Source organism: Scyliorhinus canicula, chromosome 11 (assembly GCF_902713615.1).
Source record: "Scyliorhinus canicula chromosome 11, sScyCan1.1, whole genome shotgun sequence".
Taxonomy (NCBI): domain Eukaryota; kingdom Metazoa; phylum Chordata; class Chondrichthyes; order Carcharhiniformes; family Scyliorhinidae; genus Scyliorhinus; species Scyliorhinus canicula.
Genome location: NC_052156.1, coordinates 42,502,293 through 42,524,946, shown reverse-complemented (window position 1 = coordinate 42,524,946; position 22,654 = coordinate 42,502,293). Strand labels below are relative to the sequence as shown.

The following is a 22,654-nucleotide window of genomic DNA, read 5'->3' as shown; positions in this document are numbered from 1 at the left end:
GTACATACCTAGCATTATATATAGCACTGAAATTCACTAACATTACATGGCACCGAAATTAGGCAAAATGTCCTTTTGCCTTGACAAACAGCATCTCTCTTTTTTGTTTTCAATGGGCAAAGTACAGGCTGTTCCCAACCCCAACCAGCCCTTGCTAGCAAAAAAAAAAGTGTCAAACATTAGATGAAATTCTGCAATTGGACACAGTGGGAAAATGGTAGAACAGAGTACTTTCTAACTGGAGTTAGAAAACAGTGCAAGTCTAGGTACATAGATTAAAGGTCAAAAAGTCCTAAATAGGCACAGAAAACAAAGGCAAATAGAACATACAGTGCAGAAGGAGGCCATTCGGCCCATTGAGCCTGCACCAACCCATTAAGCCCTCACTTCCACCCTATCCCTGTAACCCAATAACCCCTCCTAACCTTTTTGGTCACCAAAGGCAATTTAGCATGGCCAATCCATCTAACCTGCAAGTCTTTGGACTGTGGGAGGAAACCGGAGCACCCGGAGGAAACCCACGCACACACAAGGAGAACGTGCAGACTCCACACAGACAGTGACCCAGTGGGGAAATTGAACCTGGGACCCTGGCGCTGTGAAGGCACAGTGCTATCCACTTGTGCTACCCCAAATGGAAGGCTGGCTTTTACCTCTAAAGGGCCAAGGGGTAGCAGGTACAGCTATACAAATTACAGAGGAAGACTGCACCTGGAATACTCTATGCAGTTTGGCACGATACATCAAACTTGGGCGGGAGGGCAGCATAAAGTTTACCAGAAGTGTTGAATTAAAAGAAGAACAAAGTAGGACTGTATTTTCTGGAATTTCAAAAAGATAATGGGGAAACTTGTATCAATATTAAGAAACAAGGGAAAGGCAAGGAAGATAGAGGAAAAATTGCTTGGAGTCTAGGTCTCGAGAACAGAGTCTAAAAAAAGTTGAACATTTCAGAGTGACACTGGGAAATACTCCCTTCCGGGTAGTAGAAGTTCTGAACTGAAGCCAGGTCAATTGGCAAGTTTAATCTGCAGTCAACTGATTGTTAACCCAAGGTATGAAATATGGGGCAGGATTCTCCAACCAGTGTTTCATAGAGGCAGGTGGTCACATGCTGTTCGCTGCCGGCAGGATTCTCTGCTCCCACCACTGTCAATTTCCATTGATGCCACCCCACACCACGCTACTGGAGATTTGAGGGGGGAGGGGGGGGGATGTGCTGCTGGCAGGGCCAGAGAATCCCAGTGGTGTGAATGGCTAGAGCATTCTTGCTATGATCACTGACGAGACGTTTCAAGGACTGAATAGCTCGTTGTTCAGAGGGTATTGTACATCCAACAAATTGCCGACTGGGAGCTATGCAATTTCATTATCTGTCACAGAATCATACTAAGTGCAGAAGGCGGCCATTTGGGCAACAAGTCTGCACCGACCCTCTGAAAGAGCACTCCACCCAAGTCCACTGCCCACCCTATCCCAATAACCCGTTAACCTAACCTACATATTCCTGGACACTAAGGGGCAATTGAGTATTTTCAATCCAGCGCTAACCACTCTGCCACTATGACATCCCCTATTCATTTACAGCTGGTCTGAGTTGAAAGTGTGTTTGAAAGACACAATACAGGGCGCGATTTAACAGAAATTAAACATATTCCCCTGTTGAGCACGTTTAGCCAGGTGTTTCTGACCCCACTATCAAACAGGATTTTGGGGCCTCGGCAAGGAAAAGCGCTGCAGAGGTCGCACTCAGTCCCATTTCCTACACGATGAACTCCACTTGTCCCAGTCTTTAGATCCCCAACCCCCCCCCCCCCCCCCCAAAACACCTATAAGTGGGTCATCAAGTCCCCATCTAAGGGCAGGACACTCCCAGGCCCAACCCCCAGCATGGGCAAAGTGCCACCCAGGCATGTGTGCCAGGTAGCATCGGGGTGCCAGGGTACTGCCATGCCCACAGCCCAACCACCCAGGGTCTCCACCTTATTGGTGAAGCTAAATTACAGGAGCTACACAACTAAAATGGTTTTCTGAATTACTTACAAACTCAGCAAGCCTAAAAAAAAAAGCTGTGACTAGCAGATGGAAGAACAAGAAAGAATGGTAAACCAAGTCACTCAAGACAGTGCCTGGAGGATGCCTGACAGGCTCGGTAGCAAGGGTCAGACTAATTCTGCGCCGATGTTCAAATATTGCTCAGTTCTTTATTATCCAGAACAAAACAACGGTTGCCCCAAGCAGTAAATACATTCAAAACTCACTGTAATGCAGGGGAACAAAATCTCAGCCATAAAACAGCAATGTGCAGTTGCAACAAGTAAAAAAACATCTTGAACACAATCTTGTACTAAACATTTCCACACGAGATCCCCAACAGACGCTATTTTACCATTATATGTGACAGATCTTACCCGTGATTTCCCCTGTCCTGAGAGCGAAAGGAATGACAATATCAAACGGTTTCAAGCCCAAGCCATCTATTCCATCAACTGGTGTGTAGGCTCCGTCAAGAACCTTGGGAGCAGAATGAAAAATCATTTCAAACCTACATTGCCAAATCAAAGTCTCACGGGCAACTTTAAAAAAAATGCTGCCCTTGCCAGCAATACCCACAACAGGAATGTATTTTTAAGAGGTTCACAAAAATTATGCAGACTGAGAGAAAGAAAATCCCATTTTATTTCAGTTTCTGAAACAAGGTAAATTAACAGAATGGATTTATTCCCAGGAATCAGCGCAAGGCATCCTCAATGTCAGAACTCTCCCAGCAGCTGTTTGAATTGCAATTAAATGTCAAGCACCAAGAGCTAGAAAATAGCCTCCAAATGTTAGTACATGAGCAGGACTGCCTTCACTGCTCAAATGGCTCAGCTCCAACTGGATTATGTTAGCTGTAACCAAGAGGTTTTAAATAGTTAATTATCAGCTATTTACACAAACATTTAAATCTCTCAATTGCAGTATGCAACAGAAATAGAGAAAAATCAACATGAGATAAAGATGTCAATCCATTTAGAGAAGGTTCTTCTTGGCTTGTGCCTGCAAAGAACAGTAAAGCAGCAAAGTAGAGAGAGAGAGAAAGGATCAGTGCCATCCCAATTAACAAGCAGTGCTGTGCCCATTTGTTCAGTAAATGGAGTTTGCAGGATTTTATTCAATGGCATTTAATTATTTATCCAACATCAAAAGCAATCCAGTTTTGCATTCCCAGAGTAAATAAAATTCAGATAATGAAAATTGCATACCTTAAGAAGGTGCCATGGGAGAGTTAGGCTTTTCATAATATTGGGGTGGAGAACATACTTAATAATAACATTAATTTGAAATGTTTTCGCTCAGGACCAAAAATGATCAGATTCTGCAACGTCAAGTGTAACTTGCAGGTTTAATTTTACACAACTTGAAAAATAGTTTCATTGATAAACTGTTCAATCCATTTTCAGGCATGTTTCAGTAATGACTGATCAACTGTTTATATTTAATAGCGTTATCTTTCAGTTGTTCTTCATTCAGAAGTGGCAATAACTCAGTAAAGTAAAGAAAACTGAAAAATGTTGGAAACATCTGTACCAACTTAATGCAATCCCCAAAGCAAATCAAAAGTCTTACGCTCGAGGTATTTCAGATGATTACAGCCTGAAGAATTTTTAGTTTCAAGTGTCTGATCACTGCTACTTTATTTACATTTTGCAGTCTGAGGATACCAGCATTAAAATTACTGTGCTGGGGCAAGAATCCCAACAGCAAAAGCTAAACTTTCAAGCAGTCCAGTGGTCAACCCTCTTAGCTGCTAAACTGAATGGCCATACTGACCGACATTGCTACCTCACTCTTGGGAAATATAAATTTTCCATCAAGTCATAGTTAGGCTGAATGTTAGATTTTATACTTGACAAAAGTTTTGATTTATTCAATCATCCATAATTCAGCTGATAAATGTCAGTAAGCTGCAAAGAGAGGAAAGCCAAAACAGTTAGTCTCCACTATAACCATATGGCTGATTTTGTTTTTAATATAAAGTGCCAGTAGTCTTACATAAAGTGGCTGTTCCTTAATGATGTTCAACTGGTGTTGCTACAGCTTTAAATTTCCCCAATACAAACGGGCAAATCAAGAACAACCAGCCTGTTAAAGTAACAGGAACCAAGTACCTTGGGCACCCAAGTTTAAAAAAGTTGCCGATAAATAGGAAATAAACCACAAACACTGCTTTCACCTGTTTTAAAATAGAGAATTAACATCCATCAGGTAATAAAAAGTAAAATTCACAACAGCTTAAATAAAAAAAGTTGGAGAGAAATTGGATAGACAAATAAATAAACAAATAGATAAAAGTAGTCCAAATGGCAGATCCCAGCAAGTTGTGAACACTAGCTTGGAAGAAAACAGGAGAATAGAAAGTTTAATGCATTAAAATCTGTACCCAGGGTTGGAAGCCAGGGGGATGTGCATTTAGAGATTGTTGCTGTTGTTGTACCATCTGCTGTGGCACTATTGGAACTTCATCTGTGGCCTAGCGAATGGTAAACAGCAAGTTAGTTGTCACAAACGTACATTGAACAATGTTAATATTCAATCCAGCAGTTTAAAACTGTACATTACATCAAGCCAAACTCAATGCAGCATAAATGTGTAATTTGGCAACTGAATATTTCAGCCAGTTTTTAAAAACGCACCAGTGCAAAAATTTGAAGGTTTACTTTCACAATCACACAAGTAACAGCATTCTTATTCAAAATGATATATTCCATGGGAGATGTGTTAAAAATCTTGCGTACAAACTAGTACTTGCAAGATCATAAAAGTGTCATTGTTAGCTCAACTGTTATCATTTGGTTACAAGCTCTGGTCATGGAAGAAATTTCTGAAACCTCACTCCCGACCAAGTCATCATCTTACTTATTTTAACACCTTGCATTCATTGCTTATTTTTAGCACCTTGTATTCATAGGAGTACAGCACAGAAGGAGGCCACCATTCAGCCCATCATGCCTGTGACAGCCAAAAAAGGAGCATTAGGCATAATTGCACTTTCCAGCTCGTGGTCTGTAGCCCATGACACTATAAATGTATATCGTTTAAATGTTTTCTGCCTCTACCACCCTTTCAGGCAGTGAGTTCCAGACCCCCATCACCCTCTGCGTGAAATCTCAACCTGCTCTAATCATTCCACCAATTGAGAAAGAATGCAGCCAAATTTACTAGTCACATTTAACCCTACAGGATAAGTTGTTAAAAATATAGATTGGACACCACATTTAAAATAGAGTACTTTCCATTTAGACTGAAGAACTGTTCTTCATACTTACAAATGAAGATGAGAATAAATTTAGGATTAACATAGCAATAAGTGGGCGAGGTGATGAAGTAAAGAAACACACCCAGATCACTGGTGAATAAATGGTCTGCAGGAGTGACTAGAAACACTGAACTTAAAAGTTGCAAATTGGGCAAGAGAAAGGAAACCAAACAGCAGGGCAAATGCCAAATATTTAAATACAAGCTCAAAAAAGCAAATACATCCCAACCTGGAGAACACAAAAGGCTGGGATTTTGGTTGGAACAAAGAGGATAAATTAGATCAATGATAATACAGAAGAAACCAGAACAAAATAAGATATGCAGAGGCCAGTAAACAGTGAAGGCAACTTCCGGTGGCGTCTGCAAGCGGAGTGCCCGCGCTCAGAAGTAGCCCCCGCCGGTCCGCGATATCGCGGTCTTTTTCAGGGGTTCCCCGCGAATTTTTCAGTAAAAACTAAACCTCTCCGGGGTCGGCCCGGCCGCCCTCACCCGGTGATAGGATCAAAGCTCCGTTTCACGGAGCGGGTGAGTTGAAAGGGAAGAGACAGGTCCCAGTGGATCCGGCGGGGCAGCTGCTCGTGAAGGAGGAGCGGTGATCATGACTTAGTCCCCAAGGAACAGCCTGAAAGTTGAAGGCCTCAAAAGACCACGAGTAGAAAAGAGAAAGATTTTTTTCTGTTCTTGCTCTCCTCTGAAAACTGGAAGGTAGCGGCGGGGGTGGAGACAAGTGGGGGCTGAGGCAGCAGGACACAAGCCAGGGCACGATGTAGTGAGATGTCCCACATCGGATGGCTCCCACCTAGAATGTGGTAAGACCGAAGCCCAGTCCCAGGGAAATTCTGGAGGTATACAACAAAAAAGAGAGAAAGAAGTTTTAAAGAAATTTGAGATTGAAGAAGGAAGAGTGAGAAAAAGGAAAAATAATAAGCCGTTAAAGGATGCGAAAAGCAGCGTCGAGGAAGGGAGGAAATGCGGGCTTGCCTTTGAATGAGAAGACGAGCGAAAGCGCTGACAAGATGGCGGAGGCCGGACCGCATGGCGGTGCCGCACTACTTACAGTGGAGAAGATGACAGAGGTGATGGTGGTGGATCTAGAAAAGCAGTTTGCAAGGCACATGGAGGCTTTGAGGAAGGAGACGGTGGCCACACTGAAGTCATCGGTGGAGGAGGCAATCGCCCCGGTGAGAGTAGCTGTGGCAAAGACATCGGCCGAGGTGAGAGCTGGGGCAAGAAGATGAAGGAAGTGGAGGTGGCTGCGTCGCAGCCCAGCAACCAGCTCAACTCGATGGGGGACAAGCTGCGGAGGGCAGTGGAGGCCAACAGAGGGCTCCGAGCAAAGCTTGAGGACTTGGAGAACCACTCAAAGTGGCACAATCTAAGAATTGTGGGCTTGCCCGAAGAGATAGAGGGTCCAAGGCCAACAGAGTACTTCGGTAAGAAGTTGGCAGAGCTGATGGGGGAGGGCGAGAACCCCTCTCAGTATGAACTGGACCGAGCTCATCAGTCGTTAAGGCCGAAGCCCAAAGTGAATGAGCCGCCAAGAGCAGTAATTATCCGTTTCCATAAGTACTGCATGAAGGAGAAGGTGTTAAGCTGGGCAAAGCAGAAACGCGAGTAGCAGTATCCCACTGCATCCCGGTGCTGGAGGTCGGATCTGACGGTAGAGTTGGCAAAAAGACGAGCAGCATTTGGGCGAGTGAAGGTGGCACTGTTCAAAAAGGGAGTGAGATTTGGTATGGTATACCCGGCGAAGCGGAGGGTAACGTATGAGGCCAAAGACTTTTATTTTGAGACAGCGCAGGCGTCCGAGGTGTTCGTGAGGGCAGAAGGCTTGGGACAGACGTGAGGAGTGGAGCTGGAAGAGAGACTGTGGTTGGGGAGCTGGAAAACGCATAAATGTTATAACTTTCTTTCTACTGACGTGGATTTTCACATTTTTAGAGGTCAAGTTATTAGTTGGGTTGATTGGCATTCTGTGTTGCGACGGTTATATTTTAATTTAGTGAATTGTATGGGTTGGATCGTTGTTTTTGTTTTTCCTTTCTCTGGGACTGGGTGGGAGGGGACGTTATATCTTGGCGGGGTGAGCCACCCGCGCTAGCTAACCAAAGCCGGCTAGTGAACGGAGGTGAGGTGAGAGCAGGGCTGCAGACATTGGAGCCTGGTTAGCAGGTTTTGATGGGCCTACAAGGCGAGCAATGCTGCAGGAGACTGGCGGGTGAAGGACCAGGTGAGACTTAAAAAAAGGGTTGGGTCAATCAAGTGTTTCACTCTGGATTTGACGGAAGGGCTCGAGGGGTAGCGGTAATGGTCAGCAGAGTACGCTTTCAGATGGAGAAGGTGGTGGCAGATCGGGGGGGGGGGTAGATTGTGACAGGGTCACTGGAGGGGATGCTAGTGGCGCTGTTAAGTGTATATGGCCCCAATTGGGACGATGTAGGATTCGCAAAGAAGGTGTTTGGGGCCATCCCCAACTTGGACACACACAAACTGATAGTGGGGTGACTGGAACTTGGTGTAGGAGCCAAGATTGGACAGGTCACGGCCCATCAGGGGGCGGCGATGGCGTTCAGTGGGTTAATGGTGGAAATTTGGGGGGGGGGGGGGGGGGGGGGTGTAGGACCCATGGGAGATTTCTGCGCCCAAGGGAGCGGGAGTACTTGTTTTTCTCAACAGTCAATAAGGTATATTCGCAGATCAACTTTTTCGTGGTGGGGAAGGCTGTGTTGGCTGGGGTTAAGGGGTCGGAATACTCGGCAATTGCAGTGTCAGATCATGCTCCCCATTGGGTGGATATGGCGCTGGAGAAGGGGGTAGTGCAGAGGCCGGGGTGGAAGTTGGATGTGGGACTTTTGGGGGACCAATTGTTCTGTGACAAAATTGAAAAAGGTAATTAAGGAATATATAGGTTTCAACTGTACAGGTGAGGTGTTGAAGGCAGTTGTCTGGGAGGGTCTAAAGGCGGTGGGGGTGGGGGGGGGGGGGGGGGGGGAAGAGAAGAGTGATCTCGTTCAAGGCCAAGGTGGACAAAGGAGTAGAGTTTGGAGCAGCAGAGGGTAATAGATGAGATGTTGGAGGTAGATAGGAGTTATGCAGAGGATGGGGATCCAGCACAGTTGGAAAAGAGGAAGGAACTACAGGCAATCTTTGACCGACTATCTATCAGGAAGGCGGTGCGCCAACTGAGACGAGCAAGGGGGGGCAGTTTATGAACATGGAGATAAGGCTGTTAGCAGGTCAGCTCTGGAGGAAAGCAGCAGCAAGGGAAATTGTGCAGGTGAGGGTTAGGGCAGGGAAGTTGGTGGTGGCCCCGGAGTTGATTAACAATGTTTTTGAGGAATTTTATGAGAGGTTGTACAGGTCAGAGCCACTGGGGGAAGATAGTGAGATGCAGGAATTTCTAGATGGGTTGGAGTACCCGAGGTTAGGGGAGGGGGACAGGGCTACAATCGAAGGAGCAATAGTGGAGCAGGAGATAAAAGGATGTGATTGGGAGGATGCAGTCGGGGAAGGTGGCTGGGCCAGATGGGTGCATAGAGCATAGGGTGTCCTTATATGCCGATGACTTGCTGTTGTACATGTCAGAACCGAGTGTGTTGATAGGGGGAATACTGGAGCTGCTGCGAGTGTTTGGGTCTCTCGGGGTACAAGCTGAATCTAGACAAGAGAGAGCGAGTATTTTGTGGTATCTCGGCCGGGTGTGGGGGAAGGGGCTGCCATTCCGTAGGGCAGTGACTCACTTTAGGTACCTGGGGGTGCAGGTTGCCCGAGAGTGAGGGGGCCTTCGCAGGTACAACATTTCTAGTTTGGTGGGGAGAGTGAAGGCCGATCTGGCAAGGTGGGATGGTCTCCCTCTGTCACTGGTGGGTCAGGTATAGGCGATTAAAATGAACAGGTTGCCACAATTTCTGTTTATTTTTCAATGCCTGCCGATTTTCCTGCCAAAGGTTTTTTTCCCAGAGAGATTGAGGGAAGGATTACGTCGTTCATATGGGGAAGGAAGGTGGCCAGAGTTAGAAAGGTGCTACTACAGAGGGGAAGGCAGGCAGGGGGTTTGGGTCTTCCGAACCTGATGTATTACTACTGGGCGGCGAATGTGGAGATGGTGCGGAGCTGGGTCAGAATGGAGGAGAGTTTGTGCAGGGGTTCGGGATTGAAAACACTAGCAACAGCACTGCTACCAATAGCCCCAGGGAAGTACTCGGAGTCCCGTAATAATAGCTTCATTGAGAATTTGGAGGCAGTTTCACCAGCACTTTGGGTTGGGGGCAGGGTCAAGGGAAATGCCGAGTAGGAGGAACCATAGATTTGAAGGATATGTTTCTTAGGGGTCAGTTTGCACGATTGAAGGAGCTGGAAGCAAAGTATGGGCTGGAGCAGGGAGAAATGTTTAGATACACGCAGGTTCAAGATTTTGCTAGAAAGGAGATACAGAACTTCCCGAAGGAGACGGCCTCCACATTGCTGGAGGAGGTGCTGACGACAGGGAGACTGGAGAAGGGGGTAGTGTCAGTGGTTTACAGAGCTATTTTGGAGGAGAAAAAGGCACCACTGGAAGGGATCAAAGCAAAGTGGGAGGAAGAATTGGGAGAGAATATGGAGGGGGGGTTCTGGTGTCAAGTACTGCGGAGAATGAATGCGTCCACTAGTGGTGCGCGAGGTTGGGGCTGATACAGCCGAAGGTGGTATACAGAGCATACTGCGAGGATGAGCCGATTCTTTGAAGGAGTAGAAGATGTGTATGAACGTTGCGTCGGGGGTGGGGGGCTAATCACATTCATATGTTTTGGCCTGTCCAAAGCGAGAGAATTACTGGAAGGAGGTTTTTAGGATAATTTCTACAGTGGTGCACGTGAAACTGGACCCGGGCGGCCATATTCGGGGTGTCGGACCAGCCAGGGTTGGAAACGGGTGCGGAGGCAGATGTTGTAGCCTTCGCCTCGTTGATGGCCCAAAGGCAGATCCTGATGGGTTGGAGAGCAACCTCTCCACCCTGTGCCCTGGCATGGTGGTGGGAGAAATCTGTTGGAATTCTTGACTCTTGGGAAGGTCAAGTTTGGACTGAGGGGAAGGATAGATGGGTTCTACAATTCATGGGGGGGGGGGGGGGGGTTCCTGCTTCCTTTTTGGCATTTTTGGCAGTTGTCTATGTGACCATGTGGGCGAATGTTTTGGGTTTGGTGAGAGGATGGGACTGTTAGCGATATGGGGATTGACATATTTGTTACTGATTGTTTATTACTGATTGTCGTTGGGTGTAAATTTGGGAGAAAATGCAAAAACGGGAGAATAAAGAAATATTTTTTAAAAAAAGTAAACAGTGAAGGATTTGATAGTAGCAGAAAACTAAAACAACTCCGAGATAACCATGTAGTTCAGTGTCAAAGAACAGTACAGATTATTTGGCTGCAGTCTACGAGAGATGAAAGAGACTGCCAAAGTATTTCAGGTGGATATGGAAGAAGCACTGCTGGAGATAAATATCACTTCAATTTCAATGCACTAGTTAAATGAAGGCAAGAGGTGGGGGAGAAATGTCAAAGCTCAGCCGATATTCATCCCAGAATGTTGAGCAGTTGGAACAGAGATGAGTGCGGGCATTGACGATGGGTGTGATAGAGAGAGATATAGGATAAGGATAAGTGGGAACAAAGATAGAACTTCTAAAACTTTTCTGCAATTACCTCATGGTCAGGAAGGTGTACATTTGTGTTATAGAACATGGAAATTCAGTGTTAACAGACAAGATCACAAATCAAAATAAATTGTTAAATTCAAAACAGCTCAGTACACAAATATGCATTGTAAATAATCTCAGTTAATGTAGTATTCAGATTAGGCCGAAATGACAAGTTTGGGATGGCACACTTCAAAAAAGCTTTTGAATCTGCCCTGCAAATTCAAAAACCAGGAATTGGTGTACATCTCTCCAACACGAAGTTTCCCATGTTCAATGTTTATACTGAGCAAGAGCATACGCCATATTTCAAGGACAGGTTAATGATTGCATGGTTTTACAGAACAAAAGCATTCTACTACCTCAAGCGACATGCATTTATTTGGTTTAGGATTCTATAATATTAACCACACTTGGGGTTAGTTTTGGATCCATTAGATTATTGGACAGGCTAGTTATTGGGTTGGATTAACCTTTGAGAGAAGAAGCTGAAATGCACGTTAAGTAGGCTTCCATTAGTAAGAGTTGAGGGGTCAAAAGTATACTAGATCTCAGGAATGACTTACACTTGGCTGGTAGCTGTACAATAGATTTAAGTTAATTTTAAATACTTGGTCTGCTGCAGCTAAGATTCAATTAGGGGCTAGAATAAATCTACAGATAACAAAATGTGTTACTAGGAATAAATTTAGTGGTGAGGGTGGATTCCTTTGGACAAGTCGGTAATTGTAATTTCGGACAAACTCTCCAAACAATACAGATTTTTCATCTCCCATAATAAAAATAATCATGGCTCACCACTACACTGAATGGACTGTTGGCAACATCTACTCCTCCAAAGCGGACATAAACAATGTAGGTTCCTTTTTCAGGTGCTGTGTAGTAGATGTTATAAGTTCCATCATCATTTTCGATAACATCTGCCTCCACTTCGGTCCCGTCAGGGGTGCAGATCGTACAGGTGACTTTACCCTTGCCTGCAGCTTTCGCATCTACTTTCATTCCCAGTTCTTCTCCCAACTGAACAGTGGGTCCAAGACCAGAACCTTAAGAAAGTTAAACATTTCTATAAAATGAACAATTTTAAATAAAAATTTAAATGAAGCTGAATCAAATTATGTACTAAATTCTCCAATTTGCCTCATTTGCACTGTTTAATTCAAATGGATCATTTGGAACATCATTCCCATTCACAGGATGTGAACGTCACTGTAAAGGCCAGCATTTGTTGCCAATCCCAATTTGCCATTGAGCTGCAGGTGAATTTTGACCACCTGGAGTCCACCTCAATATCCATAGCGTTATTAATGGGAAAGGGGGTGTCCAGGTTTCTGACCCAGTGAGTGATGGAAATGGGAATGTGACAGTGCTCCATCAGGATAGAGAGTAGCTTGGGAGGTCAACTTGCAGGTGGTGGTCATGTTCACAATCCAGTCTTTTTTCATTATAGCATGATAGTCAAATAATCTAGGATAAAGCATTAGAAATACCAATGCTGCTGGCTTCTCCACTGAAGTAAATTGCTATTATTTATACACGTGTATGCAAAGGCTCAAACCAAACTACCATTAGGCACTTTCCTAGAAACACAAAAATAGGCAAGGAGCCCACTTTTTAAACAGTCTCATTCCACAAAGTAGACAAGTCTGTCACAGTTACCTGACATTGTACATTTGCTGGCATCACCAGTAGCTGCTGCACGGATTCGGTAAGGAGATGCTGGGATCTCATCACCTCCATATTTGATTACAATGGTGTAACGTCCAGTCTTATCTGGTATGTAGGAAACCTTGTAGGTGCCATCATTATTATTGTAGATGTTAGCTTTCTTTGGCTTCCCTTCATGATCCTGCAGACAAAGAAAAACATTACTATATCAAGCCAAAATGAACAAATGTTGAAACATTTTGAACTTTATGAAAAACAAAAGCAGCCATCAAAGCAGCTAATAAGCCACTCCTGATGACCATGGCTAAAAAGCGTGAAGCAGTTTCATATTGAATTTTACAGTTCAGTTGTAGAAAGGGCATGCAAAACTAAATCACTCAATTCCAGGAAAGATGGTTTTGATCTACTCAAACAAGTAGGACATTCTGGGGAGATTGTTGGTGTTAACCATAGCAGAAAGTCCCTCCACCCTAGATGTGTTCAGTTAGCCGCAGTGAACAACCTAAACCAAGGTTACAATGGCAACTACAGTCTTCGCCCCACTCTTGTAACGAAAACAAAAATGGATAGAAAGTAAGGAACGGTGAAGGGAGCAATATTAAAATGGTCATTCAGCAATGTAGGATAACAAATTTTGCAGGGAGTTTTATGCATGCATAAAAGAAATGGGAGCAGCATCAGATATAGTACCACTTCACACTCAATAAATGAATCAGTATTCAGTGGTGTTATGCGAGAGTTCCTTTTTAAAAAAATGTGAGTTTATCAAATAGCTGCAGTGATGTCAGTGTGTGGGTGGAGCTGGGCTCTGCTTTTACTTTTGTTTTGAGCTGAAAAGCTGCTATGTGGCTCTGTTTAGTTTCGCTTCGAGTTGGAGCTGCAGTCAAAGCAAGCAGACGTATACTGGTATCTCTCTACAAGCTAAAGAATGTCTTCAGCTCATTTGATGATTTCAAAGAAATACCCGTTTCTGTACAGAATTCAAATCTACTGTCTTTGTTAAAAAATGTGTTTTGGCTTATGGATGTTGTTAGGAAAGTATCTGTGTTTGTAGTTGAGAGGATGTTTACTGTGTGTTTATAAAGTGTTAACTGAATTCATAGAATAAACATGGTTTTGTTTTAAAAATACTTTAGATCTCTGTTGCATCACACCTGCAAAGTGGGCCCTTGTGCTCCACATAACCAACATCTATTAGAAGTTGTGGTTCAGGTGAACCCCTTTGGAGTTTTCCAAACCCTGGCCCATAATAAAGGGCACATTGCTACATCAGACTTTCAATCCTTATGCTTCATTTGTCAATGGTCAGAACAATGAATGTGCTGCACCCACATTACAGAAAAAGGAGAATGACTAAACTGGGGAACAATCAGGTTTATGCAACGGAAGCTTTTAAACTGGATAAAGGCTTATTTTGAGAGTACTTAAACACTAATATACAGAGTTAAGGAGCAATGCTGCATGAACAGCTGCTAGCTTATTTGATCCAGTGTGCAACTGTTTCTCAGGAAAACTATTCAGCTTTCAATTTGTTTACCTTGAAGTTGCTCATCTTTTTGGCAATTCATTACACCTGCTACATCATTCTATCTTCTAAACAGCAAGTTTAGAAACGACTCGTGTACAGATCAGGTGCGGGATTCTCCGACCCCCCCCCCCACCGGGTCGGAGATTCGCCCGGGGTCAGTGTCCAACCCGCCCTGCCGTGTCCCGAATTTTCCGCCACCCGAGATTCGGCGGGGGTGGGAATCGCGCCACGCCGGTCCCCCCGCGGCGGTTCTCCGGCCCAAAATCCCGCCGCTGACGAGCCTCTCCCGCCGGCGGGAATCAAAACACCTACCTGACCGGCAGGATTGGCGGCATGGGCGGGTGCGGGGGGGCAGGGTGATCTGACCCCAGGGTTGCCCCCACAGTGACTTGGCCTGCGATCGGAGCCCACTGATCGGCAGGCAGGCCTGTGCCGTGGGGGCACCCTTTTTCTTCCACCTTCGCCATGGTCTTCACCATAGCGGAGGCGGAAGAAACCCCCTCCCCTGCGCCGGAATGACGTCAGCAGCCGCTGACGCTCCGGCGCATGTGTAGACTTACGCCGGCCGGCAAAGTCCTTTCGGCCCCAGCTGGCATGGCGCCAAAGGCCGTTCACGCCAGCCGGCAGAGCGGGAACCACTCCGGCACGGGCCTAGCCCCTCAATGTGAGGGCTTGGCCCCTAAAGGGGCCCAACACAGGAGTGGTTCACGCCACTCCAACACACTGGGTAGGGGAGAATCCCGGCCCAGATTTTTCAGCATTAGCAAAATCTCCACTGAGTATCTGCTTTAATTTCTTTTTTTTTCTTAAACTGATGCAAGCCATGAAACATTTGCACAAACCTAGCAACGTTTAAATTAATACTTGAATTATACATCAAAGCCGATTCAATCACTGCATATCGCAAAAAAAGAAAGAAGCGGTTTTATCCACGTTTTTCACTTTACCAAGAAAAGCATAGCCAGGACAATATCTTTCATACATACTCAGATGGCAGGATTAAGAGACCACCGTCTGTCCAAACAAATTTTACAGTAATTTAAATAAAATCCAGCTGAATGAAGCAGGCAATCATTTCAGCCATAATTGGCTAAATTAGCAACATTGCACGTAAAGCATTTTGTTCAACTAACTGCAGGCCCTCCGTATCAAAATGTAATAAAGATATAGAGTATATTGTCCTTCTAATATGCCAGAACAGACCGTTGCTGCATACACAACTAGGGCAACAGGCTTACTTGCCCCTTTCCATTTGCAGGTAAACTAATGCATATTCATCTACTATTTGATATAAAGGGAACCTACCGTTACATGTACAGAAAGGAGTCCTTCGCCAGCATCTTTGGCATCAATGGTAAATTCCACAGGTAGACTAGCTTGTACGCCAGATGAATTGAGGCCTGGCCCACTGGCTTTCACTTTGCTGGCATCATGAGTTGGCAGAACCTTAACCCTGAAAGGACTAAAGAAATACATGCAATAATTAATCTAACATGCATTTGAAGGATTGGAATCAATTATGAATAGCACTATCAAATTGTACATACGCACAAGAACTAGGAGCAGGAGTAGATAATTCAGCCCCTCGAGCATACAATCATGGCAGATCAGATCTCCTCTCGGCCTCAACTCCCACTTTCCTACCCTGTTCTCCATAACCCTTCAACCCATTACTAAATTAAAAATCTGCCCATTTCCTCAAATTTCCTGGCCTCCATTGCACACTGGCATAGTGAATTTCACAGGTTCATGAGCCTTTGAAAGAAGTAATTTTCTCCTCACCTGTTGCTATCCCTCATCATAAAACAATGGCTTCCCATTTCAAATTGCTGCACAAAAGAGGAAGCATCGAATATGTCTATTTTGCCAAATCCACACATCAGATTAATTGAAAAATGAAACAATCCTCAAGTTGGACCATGCACATAAATACAATGGATTTACAAAAATGGATGCATAAATGAAAAAACCCATCGTGTAATGATGAATATGATGGGATTAAAGTTAGGCTAGTAGGCACATCAACTTGAAAATGTAAACAATCTTACTGTTGGCACAAATGAAGGACCTTATGGATGGTAAATAGAAGGGCAAGTATAAATGAAATTATTCAATCAAAAGTGGAGAGATGAGGAGGTTGGTTCCTGCCAAGTCATGCGAACCAAAGGAATATTGGTAGAATGCAAACTTCAATCAGGACAGTTATTTCTCCTTAGAACTCTGGTCTGACATCAACCTGTTGTACACTCAGGAATTGGTGTTAAGTTTATACAACTGTTACATTATCTGTATAGAGCTACGGTTTGGCAGCAAGCTAAGCCAAGGCTGAACTGTGTGGTGCAAGTTTCTGATGTTACCTGCGAGGAATGTCTTCATCTCCGTACTGGACTGAAACAGAATATGGTCCTTCAACTGAAGGTGTGTAACTGACGGTATGAGTGCCATCACCATTGTCAATAACGTCAGCAGGCTCATGTATGGCTGCAAGAAAAATAAAGAGATGAGATGAAAATACCAAAACTTGCATGGCATCAGTCAAAACAAAAAAAAAAAAGGGCCTAATAAAATAACCCATGTATTTTGATTAATCCAGGTAGTCAGCTGTGCATAAAAAGCTGGTTAGTCTTTTAACTCAATGCACTGCCTTCTAACAGTACTGAATGCTGCAAAACCTGTAAAGCAGAGTCAATAAAGACATTTTACTAGCTTTAGTAAATTTAATAATATTAAGCCATTCAGAAAAGTGCAGAGGAAAGAGATGTCCACTGGAACCTTTTACTTATGGTATTCACAGTTAAGCAAATATTTCACTACTGTAGTTTGTATTAAATGTGTAATTTACTCATTCAAGGTTTCATGCACATTAAGGTTTGCTTTAAGCCAGAGCAGAGCGCACTGCAAGTAGATTTGGACTGGCAATATTGTGCACCTACTCTGCCTGGCCATGAATCAAGCTGCACTAAAAAGATCAATTCCCACTAAGTAAAATTCCTTCTACGACAAGATTCTATTTACATCTTCATAAATGTCAACATTGCTACCTGGAGACTGCAACTACATACTTCCCAGTTCCTCAGGAGTTTCTGTAGTTAAATGCAAATACTGTACCAGCAAGAACAGTCTTATTTGACTGACATTTTTGCTGCATGCTTTGAAGTATTAGAACAGGGCCATTAATGCGGCATAATTCTGGTGGGATAGCCATAAATTTAAATCAAATACAGAATAGGTTCACTTAAAGCCAACCTGTGTTGATAAATCCAACCCAACACTTCTTCAAATCATAAGGCAGTAAAGCAAACCCAAAAAGACGAACTTTCAATGAGCAAATGGTTTGAAATAATTTTCTACCAGGTCAGGTATGCAGTGTAAAAACAAATCATACCCAATCAAAGCAGTGAAGCAACCTACTCAAGTCATTCAGGATTCTTCAAAATTTACAGATAATTTACATGTCCAGGATTTTAAAATAAATTTTCAACTGGGTCATGCAGAAATTTGTCAAGAGGTGTAACAGAAACATGCAATTATAAAATACTGATCACAAATTCTTTTCATTTTAGAATTAAGGCAGCCAGATCTCTCTAATCAGAAGGAGTTATAAAAGAAATGGAACTTGATTTTAAAAACCCTTCATACAAAAATTAATGTAACAAGACCATGTTAGAGGGACAACGTGGAAACTAAAAATTCTACTTGAAGCATTAGGCCTAGCTCTTTGGCTCTTAACTCTAAAGCAGACAGGACCAACGCAATTGCTCCCGGCCATATACGCCCGCCACCTTTCTTGCCTTTAGATTAAGCAGCTCAAATCCAAACCTGTCTCACTGTCATCGTTCTTGGTCTCTCCTTTAAAGAAGTCTGTTATCGTTTTCAAAGGACTGCGCCATGGTTGGAGCTGAACCTCACCAACTAGAACAGAAAACCTTTAACTTGCAGCAAATCTGAACAGTCACTGAAAGGTGACAAGTGATACCCTTACCATAAAAGAGCAGGTTTCCTAGCCGTGCAATGGGTCAAGGAATATGCAAATAAAAATTCCACTCCAAACACAATTATACAAGGCATGGACCTGGCACACAAACATAGTATCTCACAACTGAATTATCAATCTTGTACTGGAACTCTTCCCACCCCCTGTAAAGTTACATACAGACCTCTAGATTATTTTGGTTTTTGATCATCAACAGTTAAAATGAAGACTGTTCAATGTTATGATCTTACCTTTTGGTCCCAAGACAGTTACTTGAAGGGGAGCTTTCCCAGCCTTGCTACAGTCCACAGTGAAATGTTGTGGAACTTTGGCTCGTACTCCCAAACTCAGCCCAGGTCCACTACACTTCACTTTGTTTGGGTCCACAACATCCTTGACTGGTACCTTAAATGGACTGCCTTAAAAAAAAAAAAACAAGGATACTTTGATGTTTTGCTCTTGGTTAATTTTCAATTTCCGATGGCAATTTAGAGATGGGCACATCGAAGGAGAACGTGACGATGGATAATTAGACAAGTGCGTACCTGACCCAAGAAAATGCACAAATCTAAATATTGCTGCTGAATCACTGTACAAATGCATTCCAATCAACCTTTCACAAAGAGAGCAGCAGTGGTTGCCACTGCTGCCTCATGGCACCGAGGACCCAGGTTTGATCCAGGCCCCGGTTCACCTGTCAGTGTGGAGGTTGCACATTCTCCTAGTGTCTGCGTGGGTGTCACCCCCCACAATCCAAAAATATGTGCAGGTGGATTGGTCACACTAAATTGCCTCTTACTTGGGGGAAAAAAAAATAGGGTTTATTAAAAAAACCTTCACATAATCCACTCCAATTTAAAACATTTCATAGGAAATGAGTCTCGACAGGAAAATGGAGAATGATTGTAGATTGAAAACAGAGTTAATATTTTTTTTTTTATAAAAGAGAACAGGAGAGGAGTAACCCAACTAAACATGTTGATCAATGGATTCATTCCATGATCAGGGCACTGAAATCATCTGGGATTGGTTTGGAGTTCATTTAAAAAACAGTAGTTTAACAGATACAGTAAATTTAAAGGCTTTACCAGTTATGTGCTGTCCTCCATAGGTGACATTCAAATCATAATCTCCAGGTATGTAAGGGGTGTATTCAACACTGCAGCTGCCATCTTTGTTATCCTTGCAAGCGATCTTTGCCTCTGAAGGTCCTTCGACAGTAATTCCAAGGCCACCAGTACCTGCCCTTCTGTATCACAACATTTTTAGTCAGTCATTATCTTTGTTAGGATTAACTCAAGTTATTTTGTCAAACTACAAACAAGTTATTTTCAGTACTTTATTGGTATGAAAAATACTATAGTTCACACACTAGTTTAATATTGTGCCACTATTCAATCCAAAATACATTGTTCTATGGCAGTGAACAGCAGTGGTGCATTTTATTACGTTCATTGCGGTGATATAATTAGTGACCAGTGGTCGAACCAATACCTAGACCAAAAGGAAATAAGACTAAAATGTCTCGTTTGAAGGTTCAATAAACAAATATCTGCAGTTATCCAGGTATTTGTGGGTCACAAACATTGGCCATTATTTTGGTAAATATTATAAGCCTGGAAAGAATAACTATCCCCTACATATGCATGCTGTTTTATCTCATGCGAGTCTACTATGGATTCACTCATTTTTGATCAAGAATGAGGGGAACTTGGATTGGTGTGCCGTATGGGAATGTAGCTGTGGCGAACTGGATCCAATTCCCAAATGGATTTTTTTAATTTTTTTTTTAATAAATGAACTCTGCAATCCAAAAGGCAATTAAGAAGTTTAAGATTACCTTGTTACCACAGAGAATTTATTCACTTTGTTTGTCAAGCCCTCCTGAAGTCCAGGTCCACTTGCTGAAACACGAGATGGGTCACACCCTTCGGTGACTTCTACCTTGAATGGGCTCTTCAGAACTGGTGCATCATCATAGGTTACATCAACAGAGTGCATACCTGCACCCAAAGAAAAAAATCACCTCTGGTTAAAACTCATCATCGACTCAACAAGAAATCAGTTTAACTTTTTTTTTTAAAAAAGAAAAAAAAAAGCAGCATTTGTAAGAGGTGTTTTTGCTACAGGGAATTAGAAATAAATCAAGTGCAACAAAGCAAGAAGAAATAGGAGGAGGAGTAAACTATTTAGCCATTCAATACAATGTTGGCTGGCTTTTGGAATCAACTCCACTTTTCCACTTGCTCCCCATATCCCTGACACCAAAAATCAGTCTCCTGCTCAAATATATTTCAGTGATGGAGATCCGCAACCCTCCAGGCAGAGAATTCCAAAGATTCCCAATCGTTTGATTGAAGTAATTTCCTAAATAATCACCCCTCACCTAGAGATGGTGTCCTCATATCTGAGATTCCCCAGTGCTTAGAGTCTAGCTGCCAAACCCAATCAAAAACTGGTCTCTCAAATGAGAACACTTGTGCTGCAGCTATTGCCAGAGAAGTTATGCTTTGATCTTTAAAAATGTACTTGTGGACTGAGCTGAAGATAAACCCATGGTTAATGGTAGTCAGTGATTAATTTATAATCTGAACGTAGGGTTCCTAGTCAAAGTAGCAGCTATTACTATAATGTTCGTGTGGAGTGTTGGCCTAGTTCACCTAAAGTTAAAATAATTGTGTCAATTCTGTGTTTAATCTTAGTTCTTTTACTGATAAAGTAGAAAAAAAGCAGGAAAAAAAGTCAAAGAAAAAAAGCAGAAAAAAAAGTTAAGTGCATCTATGGAATCAGGTCCTTTGAGAGGAATGAAGATTCCATCATTACTAGGATTAATTATGCCTTCCGCACACCAACTCAGTGACCTTCCATCATACCCTTTTCATATGGAGTGTATTCCACTGCATATGTCCCATTTCCATTATCTTTAATCAGACAATCGGTGTGAGATCCTGAAGGATTTACGATGCCTGCTTTGAGGTGGTTCCCTCCCACCTTGGTCAATGAACTTGCATCCACTGTAAAGTCCGTTGTGGCATCACAGAAAACTCCTAGAAAAAGCAAATGCAGCTTGAAATAAAATCCAACCAAACAAAAATTTGACCATTACTGTCCCGGTTGCACTTTATAACCACGTGATTGTGCAATGCTACAGACCAGAAACAACACACATTTCAGTGTATTTAAGATCAGTTACTGAAATATTAAAGCTACCTATATAGCTTCCCTGGGCTTGGAAAGATATCTGGAGTGGGGCTCTTGATGGTGCAGTAACATTTTTCAAAATCAACAGAAAGACCCCAGAGTCCACTAAGATCAGCTGTAATGCCGTTTGTGATCTACCAAATGTTTAGCATCACATTGCCATGGCAGTCAAAGTATGAAGACTGCCAGCAATCTTGAAGCCATGCTGTGCTTGCCAATATGAAAAACTGGAAAGAGAAGGTTTACAAATAATAATGGCATTCCACATTTTAAAAGACTGATCTAGCATGAGAGAGAATTCATAAAATTCCCAGATATCTACATATGGATTCTTAACAATTACTGAAAAAGTGATTTCTAACCGACAAAATGAAATTTTTGCAAAGCTATAATACACAAATCAACTTTTTGCTCATACATGAAGTTCCAAAATATCACAATTAAGGCACTGAAATGCTGCACTAGTAACACTTGCTAGGGAACAAAGTGTCTCATACTAGAACCTCAAGTTATTTGTCACTTTGACTTTGGTTGACATGCTTCACTTGGGCAAACTGCCCATTCATCAATCTGCATGGAAAATATTTAGTCAGCTTCCTTGCCCCTTTTCAGAGCTGCAGGGCTATGTCAATTTAAAGATCTTGGGCGGGTTTCTTCCGGGGGGGGGGGGGGGGGGGGGGCGGCCTGTGCCATGGGAGGCTCTTATTCCCTCCGCGCCGGCCTCTGTAGGGCTCCGCCATGGCCAGCGCGGAGAAGCCCCCTGCGCATGCACAGGAAATACGCCGGCCCATCAGCACCAGTTGGCGCAGCGCCATCCCCTCCGGCATCGCCCTAGCCCCTGAAGTGCAGAAAATTCCGCAACGTCCGGGTCGCCTGATGCCGGAGTGCTTCACGCTGTTCTTGCCGCTGGTGTCGGGCCTTCGTGCCAAGTGTGGGAGAATCCCACCCCTTACTCATCTATATTCCTAGGGTAAAATGGCCAATAATGCCTTAAAATCACTCCGGATGTCTTAATCCACCGTTGTCCAGATCCTTGAACCCAGATTATGTTTAGCAGTCTCCAAAGCTAGTTTCATTACTTTTTAGATAAAACTATGCAGAGTGCTTTTGCTGTCATCAAACTAGTCCACGCTACAAGGTGAATGACTATCCTAGTCAGAACAACCTTTTATACACCAGTTGCTCCACCAATTAGTGTGAATGACATTACTATTGTATTCTATTATCCTTATCCATTTCTCTCCTGTCTTTCTCTCTTTCTCTCTCTCTCTCCTCCTCCTCTTGCCCTCCCTCTCTTCTTTCTTCC

General features: G+C 43.3%; 1 protein-coding gene across 5 annotated transcripts in view; it reads right to left on the bottom strand.

Moving 5' to 3' along the window:
- Positions 1–22,654, bottom strand: part of LOC119974035 (filamin-B) — a 179,682-nt gene that overhangs the window by 35,034 nt on the left and 121,994 nt on the right. For 2 of the 5 annotated variants that reach the window (XM_038812859.1, XM_038812855.1), the window contains exons 23-33: positions 21,021–21,194; positions 19,988–20,150; positions 19,236–19,396; positions 18,399–18,566; positions 17,994–18,086; positions 16,532–16,655; positions 15,480–15,636; positions 12,638–12,827; positions 11,777–12,024; positions 4,424–4,513; positions 2,412–2,514 (exon numbers count right to left, since the gene is read on the bottom strand). In XM_038812859.1, the coding sequence (XP_038668787.1) occupies positions 2,412–2,514; positions 4,424–4,513; positions 11,777–12,024; positions 12,638–12,827; positions 15,480–15,636; positions 16,532–16,655; positions 17,994–18,086; positions 18,399–18,566; positions 19,236–19,396; positions 19,988–20,150; positions 21,021–21,194 (1,671 nt within the window). The remainder of the gene's footprint in view (positions 1–2,411; positions 2,515–4,423; positions 4,514–11,776; positions 12,025–12,637; positions 12,828–15,479; positions 15,637–16,531; positions 16,656–17,993; positions 18,087–18,398; positions 18,567–19,235; positions 19,397–19,987; positions 20,151–21,020; positions 21,195–22,654) is intronic. The other 3 variants (XM_038812856.1, XM_038812857.1, XM_038812858.1) reach the window with 3 other exon arrangements.